Genomic DNA, 19,988 nt, shown 5'->3' with positions numbered 1-19,988 from the left:
CTTCTCAGCATCTCGGGTGATGCTTCTTACTGGCATGGAGTTGAAGTTGCAGGGTCTCCTTCGTGCCTGTTTGTCAGGCTTCTGTTAAATGCATAGGCACAGAGAGATGAAAAATAGTTGGCAGTTTTAATCCTGTAAAGGGGCAGCTTTAATTGAGAGTTCTCGTCAAACTGTCCCCGGCCTCTCCAGACAATTTATTTTATCTACTGTACTGTTTTTTCCCTCTTGTAAGTTTACTCCAAATCCTGTAGCGTTGAAGGTAGTTCAGAACATAAAAAGGTGTAATCCGGCTGAAATAGCTAGTTACAGATTCCTGATCAAAGAACTTGAGATAGCTTTATAGCTTGAAAGTTATGCCTGTTTACTTAGAAGGGTGCTTCCAGACAAGGGCATAACATTGCTAACAGCTTTTTCAGATATTGCACGTTTTTTGTGTTTCTTTTAAAACTTTTTGGATTTTCTGCAAAAAGTTGTAAATCAGATTAAATGTGCAAAAAAAGATGGGCTGGTATTTTGACACCAATGATGTCAGATGCTGCAAAAACAAACAAACAAACAAGAACAAAACAAACCAATTTATGTGCATGAGAAGCATTGAACCTAGGGTAAACACGGAGTTCATTACGCCAAGTAGGAATGTGTACATACCCACAATTAGCTGTGTACTCACAAGACATTAGACACAATCCAGAACTATCCTGCAGCTTCTTGTGAAATGCTGCGTTTTGATACATCCTCCGCCCCCAAATCAGCTTTGATCTGAATTGGTAAAGGTAAAGGGACCCCTGACCATTAGGTCCAGTTGTGGCCGACTCTGGGGTTGCGGCGCCCATCTCGCTTTACTGTGGCACTCTGGGTTAAACCACAGAGCCTAGGGCTTGCCGATCAGGTTGGGTGTTCGAATCCCCGCCAAGGTGGTGAGCTCCCGTTGTTCAGTCCCTGCTCCTGCCAACCTAGCAGTTTGAAAGCATGTCCAAGTGCAAGTAGATAAATAGGTACCGCTCCGGCGGGAAGGTAAACGGCGTTTCCATGCGCTGCTCTGGTTCGCCAGAAGCGGCTTAGTCATACTAGCCACATGACTCGGAAGCTGTACGCCGGCTCCCTCGGCCAATAAAGTGACATGAGCGCCACAACCCCAGAGTCAGTCACGACTGGACCTAATGGTCAGGGGTCCCTTTACCCTTAATTCCTTTCGTGGTGGGGTTCTCTGCGAATGTGCATAGTCCTCTTGATAAAAAGAAAACTGTCATTCCCAGTTCTGTGTTTGAACACTGCATGTTTGTGCTGCGCAAGCATGATTAACCTTCCCTCCTCGCACAGGTTCCTCGATGCAAATTGCCCCCCAGAGCTGCAATTAGCCACGGAAGGGGAAAACATATCGGCACCATACAGGAAGGAGCCTGTACGTTTCCCTCTCCTCGCTTTATAGGAACTGGTGTGTGTGGTTTGAATCACAAGAGTCAGCACTGGGAGAGAGAGATTTCTGGTTTGTTAATTTTTAAGCTGCGCTAAGGCGGCCTGGCCTGATCCAATCCGCAGGGCCTGAGGCTGCTGTTGACGCAGGCATCTCCAACAACACATCCAGTTCTGTTCTTCTTGGTACTGGGGCCAGATTCAGAATCCAGAGATTCACATTGAAAGAAAAAGGTTTATGTCCATGCAGCTAAACCTGAAAATGTATGCTGGTATAATCTTGAAAGGCTGAATTGGCCAAGTCTTCCATGTGCTATGTGTGTAAATGGGTGCAAGAGAAGACCTCTGCCTGTATCCCTAGAGATGAAATTATGCAGGGTAAACTGATATATATCTATATATATATATCTATACACACACACACACACACACGCTTAAAAATATTTTATGCAGGCCCCAGAAATGTGGGCTACCTCAAAGCAGGTGTCTGTTTGTTTTTAAGCACAAAGGAGACAACAGGTTTGCCTTAAGCTTTTGAAGTAGGTGGTCTTTATTTCCTGCTATATAGAATCATAGAAGGGGCCACTAGGGTCATTTAGTCCAACCCCTGCAATGCAGGAATCTTTTGCCCAATGTGAGGCTTGAACCTTGAGATTATGAGACTCCTGATCGACCAACAGAGCTACCAACATAGCCTGGCTCAGCCTGGGCAAAAGGCAGGTAAAGTCAGCCACCAAAAAACCCCCAGCTTTCTAGTTAACTGGTCCCTGGTTAACTGGCCAATGCTGGGCATATTTTCCTAGGAAGAAGCCCCAGTGTTTGAGCTTCTGTTCCTAGTAAACAGGCCTAGGCTAAGGCCTATCACTCTGAGGCTTATGTGTGCTTGGTAGGAAAAGCCCCATCATAGATGATATCAACTACAACTCCCAGGACAGTGCCAGCAGGGACTGATGGGAATCATAGTCCAAAAATACCTGGAGGGATGCAGGTTGGCTCAATTCAGCAAACTGTGAAAAAACCCCCAATGATTTTGTTAAAAACAACAAATTTGTGTTTTTAATCCTTTTTAAAAAATGAATAAAAATTATATAAGCATAACCACGAAAAAACCCCAAAGCACTACCCTATGCCTGTTTACACAGAAGCAAGTCCCACCAAGTTATATGACACTTGCTCTCAAGTAAAATCCGTATATGGGCTCATGAACAAGAATTACCATCTGCCCAAAATGCTTGTTAACTCTCTGATAGGCTCTCCACTTGGAAGCTGGCTCTGGCTGAAACCAGTTAAACTTACTCCCGAGTAAACTCGATGCAACTCAGCAGAAAATGGAGTGGTGGTGGGATTTTGTACGTACATCTACTTATAACTCTCCCCGCCCCCTCTTATAACTCCCCTTCTGCGATCCCGTGCAAACGCTGCGTTTTACTCGAAAGTAAATCCCGCGAGCGCTGAGCACACCCAACCCGCGCGCAGCTTTGCAGCCACTCAGCAACTCCGGCCGAGGCGCGCACGTGCAGCCACACGCACACGCAGCGGGCGCCTTTCCCCAGTTCACGTGTGAATCCGCACACAGCAGCAGCAGCAGCGAGCAGCAGAAGCAGGCGCCGCTCCACCAATCCGGGCGCTTTTTTCCCGGGGAAAAAAAGGGAGGGAGGCGACTGGGCAGCTCGTCTCCTCCTCCTCCTCCTCCCTGGCGCTGGGTTAGACCTGGGAAGGAAGGAAGGAGGGCGGGCAGGCAGGCAGGCCGGGAGGAAGCGGCGTGTGGGCTGGGAGCGGGCCGGGCTCCGGCTCGCTGTCTCTGGCTGAGGCTCCCTTGTCACCGCCTGCGTCAGAGCGCAGGAGTTTTCCACTGACGAAAAAGGGCAGCGCAGCAGCTGAGCCGGGAAGGAGGAGGAGCGGCGGCGGCGGCAGAGCAGTCCAGCGCCAGGCGCAGCCAGCCAGCCAGTCTCTCCGCAGCCTCGGACGCAGCAGCAGCAGCCGCCAGTCTCGACGGCGATGCAAGCCTGAGCGGCGCCGTCTCGCCCTCCTCCTCCAGCCGAGCCTCCTTCCTCCCAAGCCGGCTTGCCTGCCTTCCCCGCCGCCGTCCGAGGAGCCCCCAGCGGCGCCGGTGAGTGTCTGCGTCCGCTCGGCTCGCCGTCGGGGCCCGCGCTGCGCTGCGCTCTCGGGGCTTAGAGCGCTGGCGGTGGGGTGCGGGGGACGCGGCGCCCTGAAGAAGGGTTGGGGGGGCGTGTTCCCGCGGGGTACTAACTTAGGGTACGAGGGGCCATAGCGAGACCGGCGACTGCCCCCACCCCGGCGGCTGCAGTTGTTGGATAAAGGGAGAGGGGGCGCTAGAGAGGCGGGAGTTGGGGCTAGTCCAGGTTGGATTGCGGGCGCGGAGGGCTTCGGTTCAGAGAGCCCGACAGGGGGCGCCCTGGAGACGGGGGGGGTAAGAGAGGGGCAGATTCATAACGCGACGGCCGGGACTCTCCGTTGGGGCTCGCTCGGGACCTCTGGCTGTGATGTATGGGAGCAGTTCACGGCCCGGGTAGAAAATGAGGTTGATTCGAAGTGAAACGGAGTTAAGTCGGGGTTGGAAAAGCGGAGCGGGCGGAGGAGCGAGGGTCGTGGAGGAGGCGATTGCCCACCCTCTAGGGGGCGCTGTAGAGCGGACGAAGGAGGCAGCTGGAGGAGTTCCGACGGTCGGAAGGGGGCGCGCAGTGTCCAGATGGTGCGCCGAGGCGCGGAGCTGGGTCTGGGGGACGGGAAAGTGGCTCGTTTCTGGCTTCTGGTCGTGTTAAGTGAGCTCTTCCGGAGGCATTTTGCCTCCTTAGGAGTGGAAACATTGAGAAGATTCCGGACTCCTGCCGTGCTCACGTCGAGGTTCCTCGCCGTCGAGGCGCTGACTTCCCCCGACTGGGGATCTGGGGAGCGCCTCTCCTTTCTTTCCCTTGTTGTCTAGCGGCAGCCTGGATCGTATCCTGATTCCCACCCCCGCCACGATCTTACTCCTCGCTTTCTCGTTTCCCTCCTTGCACCTGATCTCTGCCGAGGCGCCTGCGGTTTCGATTCCCGCCGCTCACGTTGATCTGGCCACCGTGTGTTTATTATAACCTGGATTCTTGCGAGCATCTGTTTAGGGAGCCAACCTCGCGTTTTCTTCCTACCACCACCCCCCCCCCCGCCGCCCTTTAAGGTCCTGGAGTGATGGGTTGTAAAACAGTTCAAAAGAAGTTAATTGAGTTGCCCAAATTCTCCAGCCCTGGGAGATAATGATATTTGGCTCCTCGCTGGGCTATCTCTTAAAGGACTGGCAAGATCTCTCCCTGGGGCGATCTTAGCAAAGAATGCGAGGGAGATTGTGTTCAGCAGCAACAACCCAAAACAAAAATGCCGGATACTATATTATAAAATGTGTTGTTTCTTGGTCTTAGCCTTCCTGGAACCAGAGAGAGAGACTCCACCATTGTGGGAAACAACCCCCACTTTTGGAAAATGTAACTAGTTTTGGAATTTTTGTTTTCCATGTTCTCAGGATTTTCTTTCTTACAGTTCCCCCCACCCCACCCAGGTTTGTTGTCATCAGTCCCTCCTCCTCCTCGTGTGTCATAGTTACGCTGGGGAAATACTGTGCTTTAGCAGGAGTTTGATGCCAGGGATGTGAGTCACACACAAGGCAGCTTAAATATAGGTTCTTGGGGTTTTCTTTGAAACATCACAGTTGCTTGTCAATGGCATTGCATCAACGGCAGCCTGTCTGGTTTGCATCACTGAATAACGTCGTTGGAATTCAAAGCCGTGTCATAGCAGTGTTGTCCAAATGTCTCGCGATGGAAGCATGCACTGCCCCACATCCCTCAAAGTAAAACTGGACACTCTGTGCCCATGAACACACTCGGAAGCTGAATCTTGTTCCCGTGTAACCCCACCCCCCTTGCTGTTCAGCACAAGCTGCTCCAGGGAATGTCTCTTGGCTCCAGGGCAAGCTCAGAACAGGCACTCGTCCAGAGACACAGCAGGAAACCTCCTTCTGGGGACTTGTGGCCAGTTCTTCTACACCTCTGTGTTGGGAGTGATTGAACGGTGTGAATGCACACAGTGCAGAGCGACAGTAGCATTTCTCCCCACCCGCATCAGAGGCAAGGTCAGAACAGGGCATCATTCAGTGATGCGGCGGGCAGACTCTTTTTTTTGTGGGTGGCAAACCATATCCCTGCATTGCGGGGGGTTGGACTAGATGACCCCGGGGTCCCTTCCCATTCTACAATTCTGTGGAAATTAACATTTCTTTTGTAGTGTATTAGTACGGTTCAGCAGATAGTAGGATTACGTGCATTGGGTTCATATCCCCTGGCCAGAGTTGTTTCTTATGCATTTGTGACAAAAGGGTAATTAACTTCATATTTGTTGTTGCAGCAAGGGAAAAACTCACACTTGAGCTGCGCATGGTTGCTTTTCAACTTCTAAGCAGATCATGCAGAAGTTAAAATATAGCTGCAAATGCATGATCTTAGTTTTGCCGTTGGTGCTGCTGCGACGGGGGCTGTTTTCCTTCGCTCTTCTCCTTTTGTGGTCGCTTGCAGAGTTTAGAGTTTGAGGCTGCGTCCTTGCAAGGGCCCAAGTCCATTGCACTTGGAATAATAATGTAATAATATGCATTGGGCTGGGCTGCCCAGCTGCCCTGAGGTATGCACTCCTTTTCTACTACAGTACAGCCTTTTGTGATGTGCTGAGTGACTCATTTATGACACCCGTATAGCTTTCCTGCATCTCTTGAGGACACGGGACGCTTCCTTCCTGCCTGTCAGGTCTCTGCTCAGCCTGGAAGTTTGCATCCTTGGATGGGAGCAGAACCAGACAAAGGAGGCTGCCTTTCCTTCTTTCTGCATTTCTCGCTCTCCTAGACCAAGAAAGCAATAGCAGTTTCTGTTCGGGTTGCTGTTTGATGAAGGAGCCACAGGGAAGCTGTTTTTCCTTTCTCTCGCAGCCACAGCAACACCTACTGGTGCAAAGGCAGGACTGATCAGGAGGAGTTTTCTTGGTGAAACTCCTGTGGGTGGGAGAGAGAGACTTGAGACCAGGCTCATGTTTTTACTTGCCTTCTCAAAGCCTTTAATAATGATAAAAAAGCCATTCTGACAGTCCTGGAGGCCAAAAGTTGATATGGATGACATTTCGTGGTTTCTCTTGCAGGGATGTGGGGGGGGGGCTTACCTCTGGAAGCCCCTGCTTCTGCCCCACTGCCAATTTTGCTGCACTGTAACTCTCAAAATCCCTAACCATGGTTAAAGGTAAAGGACACCTGGATGGTTAAGTTCACTTAAAGGGGTGCAGTGTTCATCTTGCTTTCAGGCCGAGGGAGCTGGCGTTTGTCCGCAGACAGCTTTCCAGGTCATGTGGCCAGCATGACTAAGCCGCTTCTGGCGAACCAGAGGCAAACACCGTTTGCCTTCCCGCCGGAGCGGTACCTATTTATCTACTTGCACTGGTGTGCTTTCGAACTGCTAGGTTGGCAGGAGCTGGGACAGAGCAGCGGGAGCTCACCCTGTTTGCATGGATTCGAACTGCCGACTTTCCAATCGGCAAGCCCAAGAGGCTCAGTGGTTTAGACCATGAACAACATTTGGAGTGTCTATAGGCTCCTGTTTCTCTTTCTCAGTCTTTTTATTTTTGCATGTATACCCCGCCTGTCGTCCAAGGCCCTCAAGCTTAGCCTGCACAGTTCTTCTCCCCATTTTATCCTCACAGCAACCCTGTGAAGTAGCCTAGTCTTAAGAGACCGTGACTGGTCTCACCCAGTGAGCTTTGTGGCTGAGTGGGGATTCGAACCCTGGTGATCTCCAACACTCTAACTCAGTGGTTCCCAAACTTTTCCCCCTCTGGGTCGCACTTTCAGATTAACAGTTTGCTTGCACCACACCAGATATTTTTATTGATAAGGCATTGGAAAACAAACTAGGATTGTCCTGGATATCACTTGATTCTCTTGCTCACCACACCCTTTGAGAACCACTGCTGTAACTGCTACACCACACTGTCTTTGTATACTGAAGCAACATGAGCAGCCTGCGCAATGACTTGGGTCTCCATCAGCTCTGCCTCTTTTGCTTGTTTTCAGTCCCAGTCATTGCTTTAGTGTGGCAGCATTAATTTGCAATTGTAAAGGGGGATTATTATTATTATTATTATTATTATTATTATTATTATTTTAAAGCAAGCTTTTTTTTCCCAAGTGCCCTCATCGCCCTCCCCATCGAGGAATATAATACGCTGGAGGGAAGAACAGTTAACACGGTTCCCTCTCGAGTTACGAACGGACACCCTTTTGGCATCTGTTGCTGCAGAAAACAGATGTCTGTGTTGGGACGAAGGCATTGTCCATTTGGCTGAGGGAACCCAATGGTGCCTACAGGGGGGGGGCGGGGGGGACTTAAGCTGGAGCAGCAAGCAGGAGATATTGATTATGTCTATCAGGGAACGAATCATCTGTTGTCGTGTAGCTTGGGTCAATTTGCAAAGCCGTTCACAAGCGCCTGCCCCTCACCGCTCTGCCCTGTGAGGTCTGTCCCCATTTTACAGGGAGCAAAATAGAGGCTGAGATTGGATGGTAAAAGTCTTGTAGACTGTCCACAGCGGAGGAGTGGACTCTCAAACCCAAGTCTGTCTCTGATCCAAGTTGCCCCCCTTCCCCGCAATCTCAGAGGACTCGCTATTTCTCTTGACATGGTTGTTGTTGGTGTGGTGGTTTAGAGCACGATTGGAATGTTGCTATTCCAGATCTCAACCCAGCAATCAGAAGGGACCTTGAGGGTCATCTAGGAACCTCAGCTAAAGCATCCGTGTCAGATGGCCATCCGACCTCTACTTAAAAACCCTCCAGGGTCCACAACCACCTGAGGGAGCCTGTTCCATTGTCAGATAGCTCTTACTGTCACAAAATTCTTCCTGATGTTTAGTTGGAATCTCCTTTAAACCCCTGGTTCGAATCCTACCCTCCAGAGCAGGAGAAAACAAGCTTTCTCCATCTTCCATGTGGCAACCCTTGAGATATTTGAAGATGGCCATTAATGCTCCTCTCAGTCGCCTCTTTTCCAGGCTAAAGATGCCCAGCTTCCTCAACAGTTCCTCATAAGGTTTGGTTTCCAGACCCTTGGATCATTTTGGTTGCCCTCCTCTGCACACATTCCATCTTGTCAACACCCTTCTTAAATTGGGGTGCCCAGAACTGGACACAGTATTCCAGGTGAGGTCTGTCCAAGGCAGAACAGAGCAGAACTATTACTTCCCTTGATCTGGACGCTATACTTCTGTTGATGCAGCCCCGAAGAGCATTAGTGTTTTTTTGCTCCTGCATCACACTGTTGTCTCATGTTAAGCTTGTGGTCCACCAAGACCCCTAGATCCTTTTCACCTGTAATACTTGCAAGCCAGGTGACTTTCTTACTTACAGCCAATCGGGGTGGTTCTGCCTGCCTTTGGCTCTGGTTCCACCTCCTGTGGGTCTCTGTGCATGCTGCCCTACCAGGCCCAAATGGGCCAACATTGACATTGAAGTATTCAAAGCACCTCTTTTGCGTTATCTCGCCAACACAACAGCCCTGTGAGTTGGGCCAGTAGTAAGTGACATACCCCATCAAGTGAGTTTGTTGTTGTTTTACTGCTATATTTTAAAGAACAAATCTCAAAGCGGTTTACAACCCATTGAACACCAAATAAAACAGTCCAGAACAAAACATATTCAAGCTTCAAGGAAAATCTTTCAGATCATTCTCCAAGTCACCTGACACCCAGAGATCGTCATGTGGTCACAACTGGACCCGTGGCTGGTGCCTGGCTGATGTTTAACACTGCTTCCCGGGTTCATGACTCAATTTCTTCAGCACGCCCCCGTTGTAGCTTTCCTGTTCTGCTTCATGCATAAAAGTGTAGCTCACCAGAAAAGAAATTCAGACCCAGTAGAAATGCCCATTGCCTTTTTCCTGTAAATCTGCAGGGATTGCTTGCATGTATCTTCTGATGCATGTATCTTGCACGCTTGCATGTATCTTCCGATGCAGATTCTCTTCCTTATATTCCACCTGCCCGATTTCTTTTCAGTTCTCTTTTTCTGGAAGGAAAGTAGCGAATCTCATTCAGATTCAGGGACTTCATTGTGGCAGGCAGCAAGTAGACGGTTAGACCCCCCCCCAGTCCTTCCTACATTATTAAGAGCCGGAGACCGACGCGTCAGAGGTAAAACAGAGTGTACCCACCAGAGGACAAACAAGGTAACCGGCTTTGCATTATTCATCAGGTGTAATCAAATAGAGGATTTGCCTAGACACTGAGGGCAGTTTGTATCTTTTGTCTTCCGTCCCCGTTTGAATTTGATTTAAAAGAATTAACAACCAAGTCACTTGCTTCTGCTGCCGGCATCTTTTAACACGGCCGTTCGCCTTTACCAATAATGTTGAGGGTTGAATCGGGCAGGAGCCTGCAAACCACCGCCACGCCTTTCTCTGTGTAAACAGAAGCCTCTGGGTGACTGTAGTGGCTCACGGGAGTTGCTGCAGCCACGCACCTTGCTTCATAAATCCAGTGCAGGTGGAGAGATGAGTAGACACTGGGGAAACTGCAGAGAGGGGTGGAGGGAGACTGTCAGGTTAGAACCAGGGGCTGTTCTAGGTGTGAGCACCCTGGGGTGCCCGCAGACTGGCTCAGGAAATGGAAAGAGTGATTCCTGCTAAAATGCAGGCAGATCAAACTGTAGCCTGGGGGCTTTGCGTGCAAGGTAAAGACACAAGCAGGCACTCACTAGGTTTTGCAAAACATCTAGCTCTGTGTCGCCTGAAGGGCTTCATTTGGGAACTTATGGTCCCCTCCCCCCTGCAGGGAAAACGGAGGGGTCTCCATTGCTGCAGCCATGAGTACCTGTTGCACATGGCGGTTCTGCTGTTAAGCTGGATGCCTCTTAAGTCCTGCAGCAAGAAAAGCTGGATCCTGTGACCTGAATGAATTATGGAAATGAAAGCAAATTAGCATTGACACTCTTTGCATAATGCATTCTGCTCCAGTGATTCAAGAGGAGGGGTGGAGTGTTAAGAGAGTGAACCCTGCCGGCCAGAAATTCCTGAATAAAAACCCTTTCCTTTCTGAGATTTCACCAGGTATTGCTAGAAACTTCATTTCCTGTTTCAATGAGAGCTGGGGTTCCCAAGAACTTGAATTCTGATAAACCAAAACCCCAGGCTTCCTTGCATAGGTCTATAGGGCCCCGAAGTGTGTTCTCAGGTTTGTTTTTTTGCTGGATTTGGAAAGTGGGAGATTTAGCCTAGTGCCTGCGGCTGGTTGCAGAGAAAGCATTGAGGTCTTGTAGAAAGTTGTGCTGAGTGTTCCCGATGCAGAGAGCAAGATTTAAAATGGCATTTATGGCATCTTAAGCTTGTTCTATGGTTGTACGAACGTTTCAGGGGCCCTCCCTGCTTCTTTTTGCATTGGCACAGCCTTCATCCAAGGTGCAGGGGTTCCAAGAGAAAGAAGCAGTACGTTCCTTTGCTAAGTTGCAAATCTTGTTTACTGGTCACATCCTCGCCACAGGCAACCAGAAGTCCAGTTTGTTGCTTCCACCTTTTTCTCTTTTTTTGCAAAACTTGATAAGCAATTCCTGCCTTTTAAAAAACGACATAGCAAATTTGTGCACCCATACAGCGTAATATTTATACGCCACCCTTCCTGCAATGAGATCATGATGGGTATATGTCTAAGGCAGGGGTAGGCAACCTAAGGTCCGGATGCGGCCCAATCACCTTCTCCATCAGGCCCGCGGACTGTGGGAATCAGTGTGGTTTTTATATGAGTAGAATGTGTCCTTTTATTTAAAACGCATCTCTGGGTTATTTGTGGGGCATAGGAATTCGTCCATTCCCCCCCCCAAAAAAAAATATAGTCCGGCACCCCCACAAGGTCTAAGGGACGGTGGACCGGCCCATGGCTGAAAAAGGTTGCTGACCCCTGGTCTAAGGGCTACTCCAGGTTACTTCCTCAAGAGCCCTGAGAGTAAGGTGGATGAGCTGAGTGTGTAACTGGTGAGGATTTGAACTTAACTATTATTTGTTAAATTTATACCCCACTTTTTCTCCTGGGAGGTCAAAGTGGCCTACAACTCTTCCCACTCCCCAGTCTAACCTGACAATAATCCCGTGGGGTAGGCTTAAGCTAAGAGCGAGTGACTGGCTCAAGGCGACCCAGTGACTTTCATGGCCGAGTGGGAATACGGACCCTGCTCTCTCAGGTCCTACTCTGGCACTCTTACCACTACACCACACTGCTTCTCCTGCGCCTAAACAGTGAGAGCTGTTCAGTGATGGAACGGACTCCCTCGGAATGTGGTGGACTTTTCTGACTTGGGGGTTTTTAAGCAGAGGTTGGATGGCCATCTGTCATGGATGCTTTGGCTGAGATTCCTGCCTTGCAGGGGGTTGGAATGGATGACCTTTGAGGTCCCTTCCAACTCTACAATTCTGTGAAATCTAGCACCTGGACCGCAACAGCACTCTGTCTCCCTTGCCTAGCCCTAACTGGGCACTTGCCATCTTTATTTGTTCTAACGATGCTCAGATGATCGGCGTGCCCCTTCCAAGTCGCCTGGCCTGGCCGTGTGACTCCGCGGGGTTTGCGCCAGGGAGTCTCTGCGAGGATTGCGCCCTGTGTGACTGGGGCATGCGGCTGAATTACGCGCATGAGCTGTTTTCTCTCGTGGTGCGCGTTCCCATCGTGGCTTCCTCAGCACTCAGTCAGTCTCCCCGGACAAAACGCTGCCTGCATTTTGTGTCGGGTGGGGTTTGGTTGTCTCACTGGTCTCTGCTTGCAACTGATTCATGCTTTTTTATTCTGGGATGTGAAACGTACGTGTGCTTTCTAGCCTTTGCTGTCCCGACTCTATTTTTAGCAGCAGAGAGAGATTATGAAACCTTATAGTCGGCTTAAGTTAACCAAAAAAAAAAAAAAAAAGGAACCGCTTGAAGGAGCGGGAATCCCAATTTACTGTTCCTTGAAATAAGGTTGTCGAGTCCCTTTCTGTACGCAAAGGGGACTTCTTGAATCTAGCCTCTTCTGTGCGGTCGTTTCTGGTGGTTTCCCAATGTGGTATCTACATGGGAAATCGCAGGGTGAAGGTAGGAAAAAAAGTAACTTTACTGCTGTGGAAATCCCCCCCCCCTTTCCACTTTTCCCAGCACACACACATATATGCAAACTATTGTATGAAGTAGCTTGGAATATTTTTAAAGGAAAGCACCAGAATTATTTCGTCTCTCTCTCCTTTTTATGTGTGGCTCCAGTGTGTATTTCAGGCCTGGAAAGAATATCTTAACATTCATGGTCACCAGCGTCACATCTCTAGGTGTGCAAGCAGTCGGAGAACATTAAAAAAAACAAATACTTGCATGACGCACTCACTGAATCATTGGTCTGTAAATGTGACAAGAGAAGCTTTTCAGTATAACCTCTTCCCTGCTCACCTATGGTGAGTCGGTGGTACCTCCAGGTAACCAGGAAAGGAACTTGTTTCTTTTTTTCTAATTGGAAAAAGGTGGCCTTTTTTGTGTGGGATAAAATGCAAGGTTGGCAAAGATGGTTGCTGGAAGCTTTCCAGTGCCTGCCTAGTTTGGTTTTGGAAAATGAGATTTGGGGGACCAGCTTCCTAACTTCCCTCCCCACAGAGGCCCAGATGTACAGCTTTGCAGGTAGGGTTGCCTCAGGTGCTACCTCAACTTGGGCTGCCGGATTTAGCCCAGGGCTCTCCAGTGGCCAATCCCCAATGCCTAGTATATTTCCAGAGCCAGTTGACCAGAGCGGGCGGGTGGAATTCTGTCCTGACCCCAAAGGGAACATATGAGGCCAGACTATTGCTTCAGCTCCCCCAGTGCTGTCTAGAACTGGCATGTAGAGAGAGGTCTGCCCCATCCTGTGTCCACATCCAGGGTTTGAACTTTTTGCATGCGTGGTCTGGTTCTCGTACACAGACCTCACAAGCCAGGGCCCGGTGTTTGAAATCAGCCAGGAGCATTTTTGCATCTGACTACCGGCACAGGTGGCGCTGCGGGTTAAACCACTGAGCCTCTTGGGCTGGCTGATCAGAACGTTGGCGGTTCGAATCCCCGCGACGGGGTGAGCTCCCGTTGCTCGGTCCCTGCTCCTGCCAACCTAGCAGTTCGAAAGCACGCCCAAAAGTGCAAGTAGATCGATAGGTACTGCTCCGGTGGGAAGGTAAACGGCGTTTCCGTGCGCTGCTCTGGTTTGCCAGAAGCGGCTTAGTCATGCTGGCCACATGACCCGGAAAAACTGTCTGCGGACAAACACCGGCTCCCTTGGCCAGTAAAGCGAGATGAGCACCGCAACCCCAGAGTCGTTCGCAACTGGACTTAACTGTCAGGGGTCCTTTACATTTACCTACCCAAAGATGGCAACTAGGAATTCTGTTTTGGCAACTGCAACCTCGGTTTAACCATTTGGTTCCTAGCTTATATACAGTGGTACCTCGGGTTACATACGCTTCAGGTTACGGACTCCGCTAACCCAGAAATAGTACCTCGGGTTAAGAACTTTGCTTCAGGAGGAGAACAGAAATCGTGTTCCGGTGGTGCAGCAGCAGCAGCGGGAGGCCCCATTAGCTAAAGTGGTGCTTCAGGTTAAGAACAGACCTCCGGAACGAGTTAAGTATGTAACCAGAGGTACCACTGTATCAGCTTCTACCATTGCAAGCCGTCCGCCCTCGAGAGAGAATTCTCTTAATCCTCTGAACGTTTTCTTCGAGTGTGTTCTTGAAAGTGGTTCTCCCCCCGCCCCACTTCAGGAAACTGAGTGCTGTTATTTATGGCACCAGGCTCTGAAAATAACTCCCATGTAGGTGGGTGTTAACAGCCCAGAAGACTGGGGAGACGCGGGCGGTTGTTTTGGTGCCATCGACTCTGAGATCGCTTGTTTTCTCAGAGTAGCACTCCACTGTAAATCATCTCTCTCTCTCTCTCTCTCTCTCTGCCCAATCTGAGCACCCACACACTTGGCACCAGCTCTGCAGACGTGAAGCCAGCTTTTTGGAGAAGGCTGCTGCAGTCTTGGCGGCTTGGTTGCAAAGGTTTCTCTGTAGTGTTTTGGCTCTCCTTTGCAAACACCGGTGCCCAGAGTCCCCTGGCCAAATGTCCTTGGCTTCACTTTTGGCAAACAATGACCTTTACCAAATCCAGGCTGCCAGGCCTGGCAGGAGCTGACCTCGAGAGGTGGGCAAGCAGCAACCTGGAGCGCAGGTGTTCTCTGGGGAGGGAGGTGGGCTGTGGTTGCCCTGTGGTGAGGGGAAAGGCACTCTGCACGTGCCTCAGAGGCACCATTTTCCAGCGTGCTGTGGAAGCCGAGCCCTTTCGTGTTGAAAAGGGTTTGGGGTTACGTGAGCTTAAAACCGATCTCCGTTGACGAAGCGCTCTTTAGAACGGTGTTAGAAACTCAAATGAATGAGCTAATTGCCAGGTGGCACCTTAAACCGGGGTTGCAGCCGCCACAATGGAAAGTTAAGATGCTGTGCTTCTTTTTGCAATGGAAGTTGTTGTTGTTGTTTCTATAGCACTTTATATTTAAAGGGGGGAAATCTCAAAGTGGTGTAAAATACAGTGGTGCCCCGCAAGACGAACGCCTCGCGATACAAAAAACTCGCAAGACGAAAGGTTTTTCCGTTTTCGAGTTGCTTCGCAAGACGAATTTCCCTATGGGCTTGCTTCGCAAAACGAAGCTTGCCCCCGCACCCCGGACCTCTTTTGAAGCAAGGGGCAGCGGGGAGAAGATCGCTTCTCCCCGTTGCCAGCCCCGCAATCTCCGGGGTCTGTCCCTGGACCCCTTTTGAACCAAGGGGTGGCAACGGGGAGAAGCGATTCTCCCCGCTGCCCCTTCCCTTGCTTTAAAACAGGTCCGGGGACAGAGGGGAAGGCCCGCGGCGCTTCCCCTCTGTCCCCGGACGGTCTCCATAGGAACGCATTGATTGATTTTCAATGCACTCCTATGGGAAACCGTGCTTCGCAAGACGAAAAACTCGTAAGAAGAAAAAACTTGCGGAACGAATTAATTTCGTCTTGCGAGGCACCACTGTACATTAAAACAAATCCAGAATAAAATGTGTTCAAGCTTCAAGGAAGATAGTTCAGATCCTTCTCTATTTTGCCTTCTCCATATTTATTTACCTACTTAATTTATATAGCTGCCCCATAGGAAGCCAATGTGGGGTAGTGGTCAGAGTGTCAGACTAGGACCTGGGAGGTCAGGGTTCAAATCTCCACTCAGTCAGGAAACTCAAGGCCTCTTAGCTTATTTCACAGGGTCAAGCTGGACCTTTGGCCTGATCCAGTGTGCAATGGGTTTACGTTCATCCCCCACCCACAAGAAGCAACCTGAGCACAAGCTTCTATATAGCTTTTCTCAGCCCGGTTGCTTGGAGAAGGCCGTAACTCGCCATAGGCGAACAGCTGCTGATGCGCTTGTTCTGCAAGCTGCAGGATTCTGCTCCTCTCTGACAGAATTGGAATTCACCTCCGGGGAAGCTTTCTGTTCCCTAATCCTGCAGAAGGTGGCTTTGCTGAAATATTCTTGAGAACCGAGGAGCAAGGTGTGTGTTCAGGCAGGTGGTATTGTTGTGTTTTTGTGGCCTCAGGCTCCCCTGTGAAACTTTTATATCCTGTGTTCTAGGGTACTTCCGCCTTCTGAGTGGCTTAAATGAATCAGAATCTTCCTTAGAGCTATCTTACTCCAAAGTAACGTTGTTGTCACCCTTCGGAGGAGGTTAGAAAGCTTGCCTCTCCCCTTTTAGCCCCATCTCTCCCCACCCCCCCAATTCCTTCCTGCACGCTTCAGAGATTTCCAGGAGAGCTAGCGGTTTCTGCTCAGTGCCTCCCCCCCCCAAAAAAAACCTTTCCTTTTGTGCTCCACGACCTCCACCCCTCTTTTTTGAAAGCTGGATGTTCAGATCGGAGTGGAATGCACATCTGGGCTGAATATTTGTTAGAAAGTATTCCCAGGATAACGCCAAGTTGGCTGTGCCAAAGAGGAATTCCTGCGGGTTTGATCCGCTCCGTGATGTACTTTTTGTTAACGGGAAGGGGAAAAAATGGGTTGTGGAGTGTCTCTTTTTGGTCAAAGAGATGAGTAGCGGAGCTGGAGCCCAGAACAAAATGTCAGTTTTGGCAATTTAGCAAGGGGAGATGAAATGCAAAAATATGTTTCTATACAATACCATGCTCAGTCTTTTCCACCCCAGCCCTACCCTTTTCTACATTTTTTTTTAAAGACCAATTTTTTAATAACTGAAGAAACTTTTAGTTTGCTCTGAATTAAGATTGAAGGTCCTCATGCGGTGATATCAAGCCGCATTCTGCTCCAAGGTGGCCCATTGAAATTGATGGACAGGCACATCTGTTTGTGGTCTTCTCTGAATAACGATTAATGTTGCGCATCACTGTTAGACTCCTAAATAATTTCGATTTTAGAATACCTAAAAAAGGGCCAGTAGTTTGTTTTGGTATGAGCAGCTGTTCTAGCTGTTTCTTCGAGTCCAATAGGGTCATACTCTCACCTGTTGCAGGTGGAGGGAGGCAGAATCGCTACCCCCAATCAGAGACAAGGCTGATTGGAAGGCCAGAGCAGTGGATCACGCAGAGTGGCGACGGGCCACCTCCCCTAGAGATGTGATGCTTGTATAAAAACCCCATTTCTGATCTCCTTTCTGAGAGCGGAAAGTAGGAAATCCTAGATTTGGAAGGGATACCTAGGGTCATCTATTCCAACCCCCTGGAAAGCAGGAATCTGAGAGACCCTGAGAGAGTAGTAGTAGCTGTTGCTGTTACATGGTTTTATTCCTAAACCTACCTTCATGGCCTGCGTGGAAATCTGGATCTTAGGTGTTAGCTGCAGTGCCCTTTTTGGGTAATAATAATAATAATTTATTATTTGTACCCCGCCCATCTGGCTGGCTTTCCCCAGCCACTCTGGGCGGCTTCCACAGAAACCAAAAAACACTAAAATATCATACATTAAAAACTTCCCTGAACAGGGCTGCCTTAAGATGTCTTCTGAATGTCAGGTAGTTGTTTATCATTTTGACATCTGACGGGAGGGCGTTCCACAGGGTGGGTGCCACTACCGAGAAGGCCCTCTGCCTGGTTCCCTGTAGCTTTGCTTCTCGCAATGAGGGAACTGCCAGAAGGCCCTCAGAGCTGGACCTCAGCGTCCGGGCAGAATGATGGGGGTGGAGACGCTCCTTCAGGTATACTGTGCTGAGGCCGTTTAGGGCTTTAAAGGTCAGCACCAGCACTTTGAATTGTGCTCGGAAACGTACTGGGAGCCAATGTAGGTCTTTCAAGACCGGTGTTATGTGGTCTCGGCGGCTGCCCCCAGTCACCAGTCTAGCTGCCGCATTCTGGATTAGCTGTAGTTTCAGAGTCACCTTCAAAGGTAGCCCCACGTAGAGCGCATTGCAGTAGTCCAAGCGGGTATCAGTTGCCTCACACGTTTTGGTGCCCAAATGATCCAGGAGCCCTCGAAGCTTTCAGGAGGGAATTTGGTTTCCTCCGATCTGGTTATTCCAGTTCAAATCTGACGCAACTGGTGCCTCGGGCCAATACGTGCTCTGTTGTTTGCCCTCCTCTGGATTCTGCACCTGGTATATGCTTCGAAATGCCAGTCCTTTTCCTGAACGTCCAAAGCAATTCGTATGTGCTTTGCTGTGAGTGCTTTCTGGTGAACTCCTCCTGGCTGAGGGGAGTCCGCTCCTATTTTAGCCCTGGACTAGGAATAGTCTTGTTGGACTTCAGCTCCCCCCCCCCACTGGCCCTTCTGGCTGAGATTAATAGGGGTTGTGTGGCCCAGGAAGATCTGGAAGGAGCCCAGGGACCAAGGATGGGGAGGGAGCAGCTAAACGGCACTTCCTTTCTCGTAATGTGTGAAGTTGCCCTCTGGAAACTTTACCTGGGCACCGTTCCAGTTCAAACTAATAAAAGCAGGGGCTGGCGGGTGGGGAGACAATGGGATTGATGTCTTGGGGGGGGGAGCAGGGGAGAAAAATCTCCCTAAAAGCCTTTTCCACATTAATTACGAATAAAGCATTGCCTGATCTGCACATACTGTATCGACGGTGCAATAAAATTGTGGAGATCGCTTTTGGCCCTGTTGTAGGGGCTCCTTTCCCTCTTAATCTACTCATTCCTTTTGAAGAGGGGTGTGTTTAAAAACTCTTCTCTCCATCTTTTTTTAAAAAGCAATATTTCTAGCCTGGGCTCACGTACAGATGGCCCTGGGCCGCCTGGAGGGATTGATAAGATGTGTCTGTCTGACCATGTGCAGAGTGCCCGTCCCTGAGTAGCCTTAGTTCAGCATCATAGTTCTGAATTAATAATAATTATTTTTATTTATTTATATCCTGCCCTCCCCAGCCGAAGCTGGGCTCAGAGCAGCTAACAACAGTAAAATAATACAGCATTCTAAGATCAATTCATTATAAAATCAGAATTAAAGGGCATAGATTGTAAGTGTGGCTTGAGTAAAATAAACAATTGTATTCTTAAAGCCTGCCTTTATATGAGGAAAGCCGGGCAAAGCAATTGACAGCCTGCTTCCCCATCTAGGATTCGCACAATTGATCTGCCCACGTAACTCTTTCTGGTAGCCCAATCGGGCCTTTGGTGAAACAGGGATAGCTAATATATTTAACCCTTTAAATGCTATGGGTACCCAAGGCCAGTGCCCTTTGGTTGAGGGCTTTTGAAGGCTTGAGTGGAACAGTTCTCCCTCGGGAGGTGGTGGATTCCCCTTCCTTGGATGTTTTTAAGCAGAGGTTGGGTGGCCATCTGTCATGGAGTTTTCCTGCACTGCAGGGGGTTGGACTAGATGACCCTGCGGGCCCCTTCCAACTCTAAGGTCCTCTGATTCTATGTATTGCATTGGTGGTGTGTGTGTGTGTGTGATGTTTCTGCAGGGCTCGACTGCAGGTGGGTTTGGGAGGCATCTTTCCCCTACACAACACGCACACGCAATTCCTTGCAAGTAGAAAAGCAAGCAAGCAAGGATTCGAACCCGCCTCCTTGCTCTGCCAGATCTTCATTTCCACACACCCCGATAAATTTAAATAAAATGTTAGCACCTTCTCACCCTGCTGCTTTTGCAATTTGTTGTTATCTACTTGTGGTTTTATTTTGGTGCCTGGTGTGGACGAACCGGTGCGTTCAGCAGCCCTTCTTTTGATTCGCCGGGTGAGTAATATAGCCTAGCTGTGATGCCTCATTTTGCTCTCTGTCTGGGCTCAGGGTAAACAAGCGAGTTCAGCAGAGTTTGGGTGTTTTGAAGGGCTCGCGTGAAGAGGAGGGACGCTGGGGGAAGTCTTGTGAAGGCTCAAGGGCTTGCTCACCCAGAAATCCTCACCCCAAATGTGCCTGGGTTCCTCTGCACACACCAGCAGGCGGCCAAGGCTTGTCGAGTGGCATTCCTGCAGCCATTGAAGGAAGCACTTCCGCTCAAGGCTAGCCAGAGGCGTTCGGTGTTTTGTAAGGTGCTCAGTTAGAGCTGTGAGGTTGCGTGAGGTCCAG

The 19,988-nt window shown here is 49.7% G+C and overlaps 1 protein-coding gene across 2 annotated transcripts in view; it reads left to right on the top strand.

The window, feature by feature from the left end:
- The first annotated feature begins 3,169 nt into the window (after positions 1 to 3,169).
- The window catches only part of CSRNP1 (cysteine and serine rich nuclear protein 1), a 34,609-nt gene continuing 17,790 nt past the window's right edge, over positions 3,170 to 19,988 (top strand). The window contains exon 1 of one of the 2 annotated variants that reach the window (XM_082192387.1): positions 3,170 to 3,523. Coding sequence is in view for 1 of the 2 variants with exons in the window: in XM_082192386.1 (XP_082048512.1) it covers positions 12,113 to 12,166 (54 nt within the window). In the remaining variant the exon portion in view is untranslated. Of the gene's footprint in view, positions 3,524 to 12,097; positions 12,167 to 19,988 lie in introns of those variants that run through there. The other variant, XM_082192386.1, reaches the window with a different exon arrangement.

The sequence above is a fragment of the Podarcis vaucheri genome (genome assembly GCF_965113315.1).
Source record: "Podarcis vaucheri genome assembly, chromosome: 12".
NCBI lineage: Eukaryota > Metazoa > Chordata > Lepidosauria > Squamata > Lacertidae > Podarcis > Podarcis vaucheri.
The sequence above is the reverse complement of the archived record's forward strand: the minus strand, read 5'-3'. Positions and strand labels throughout refer to the sequence as shown.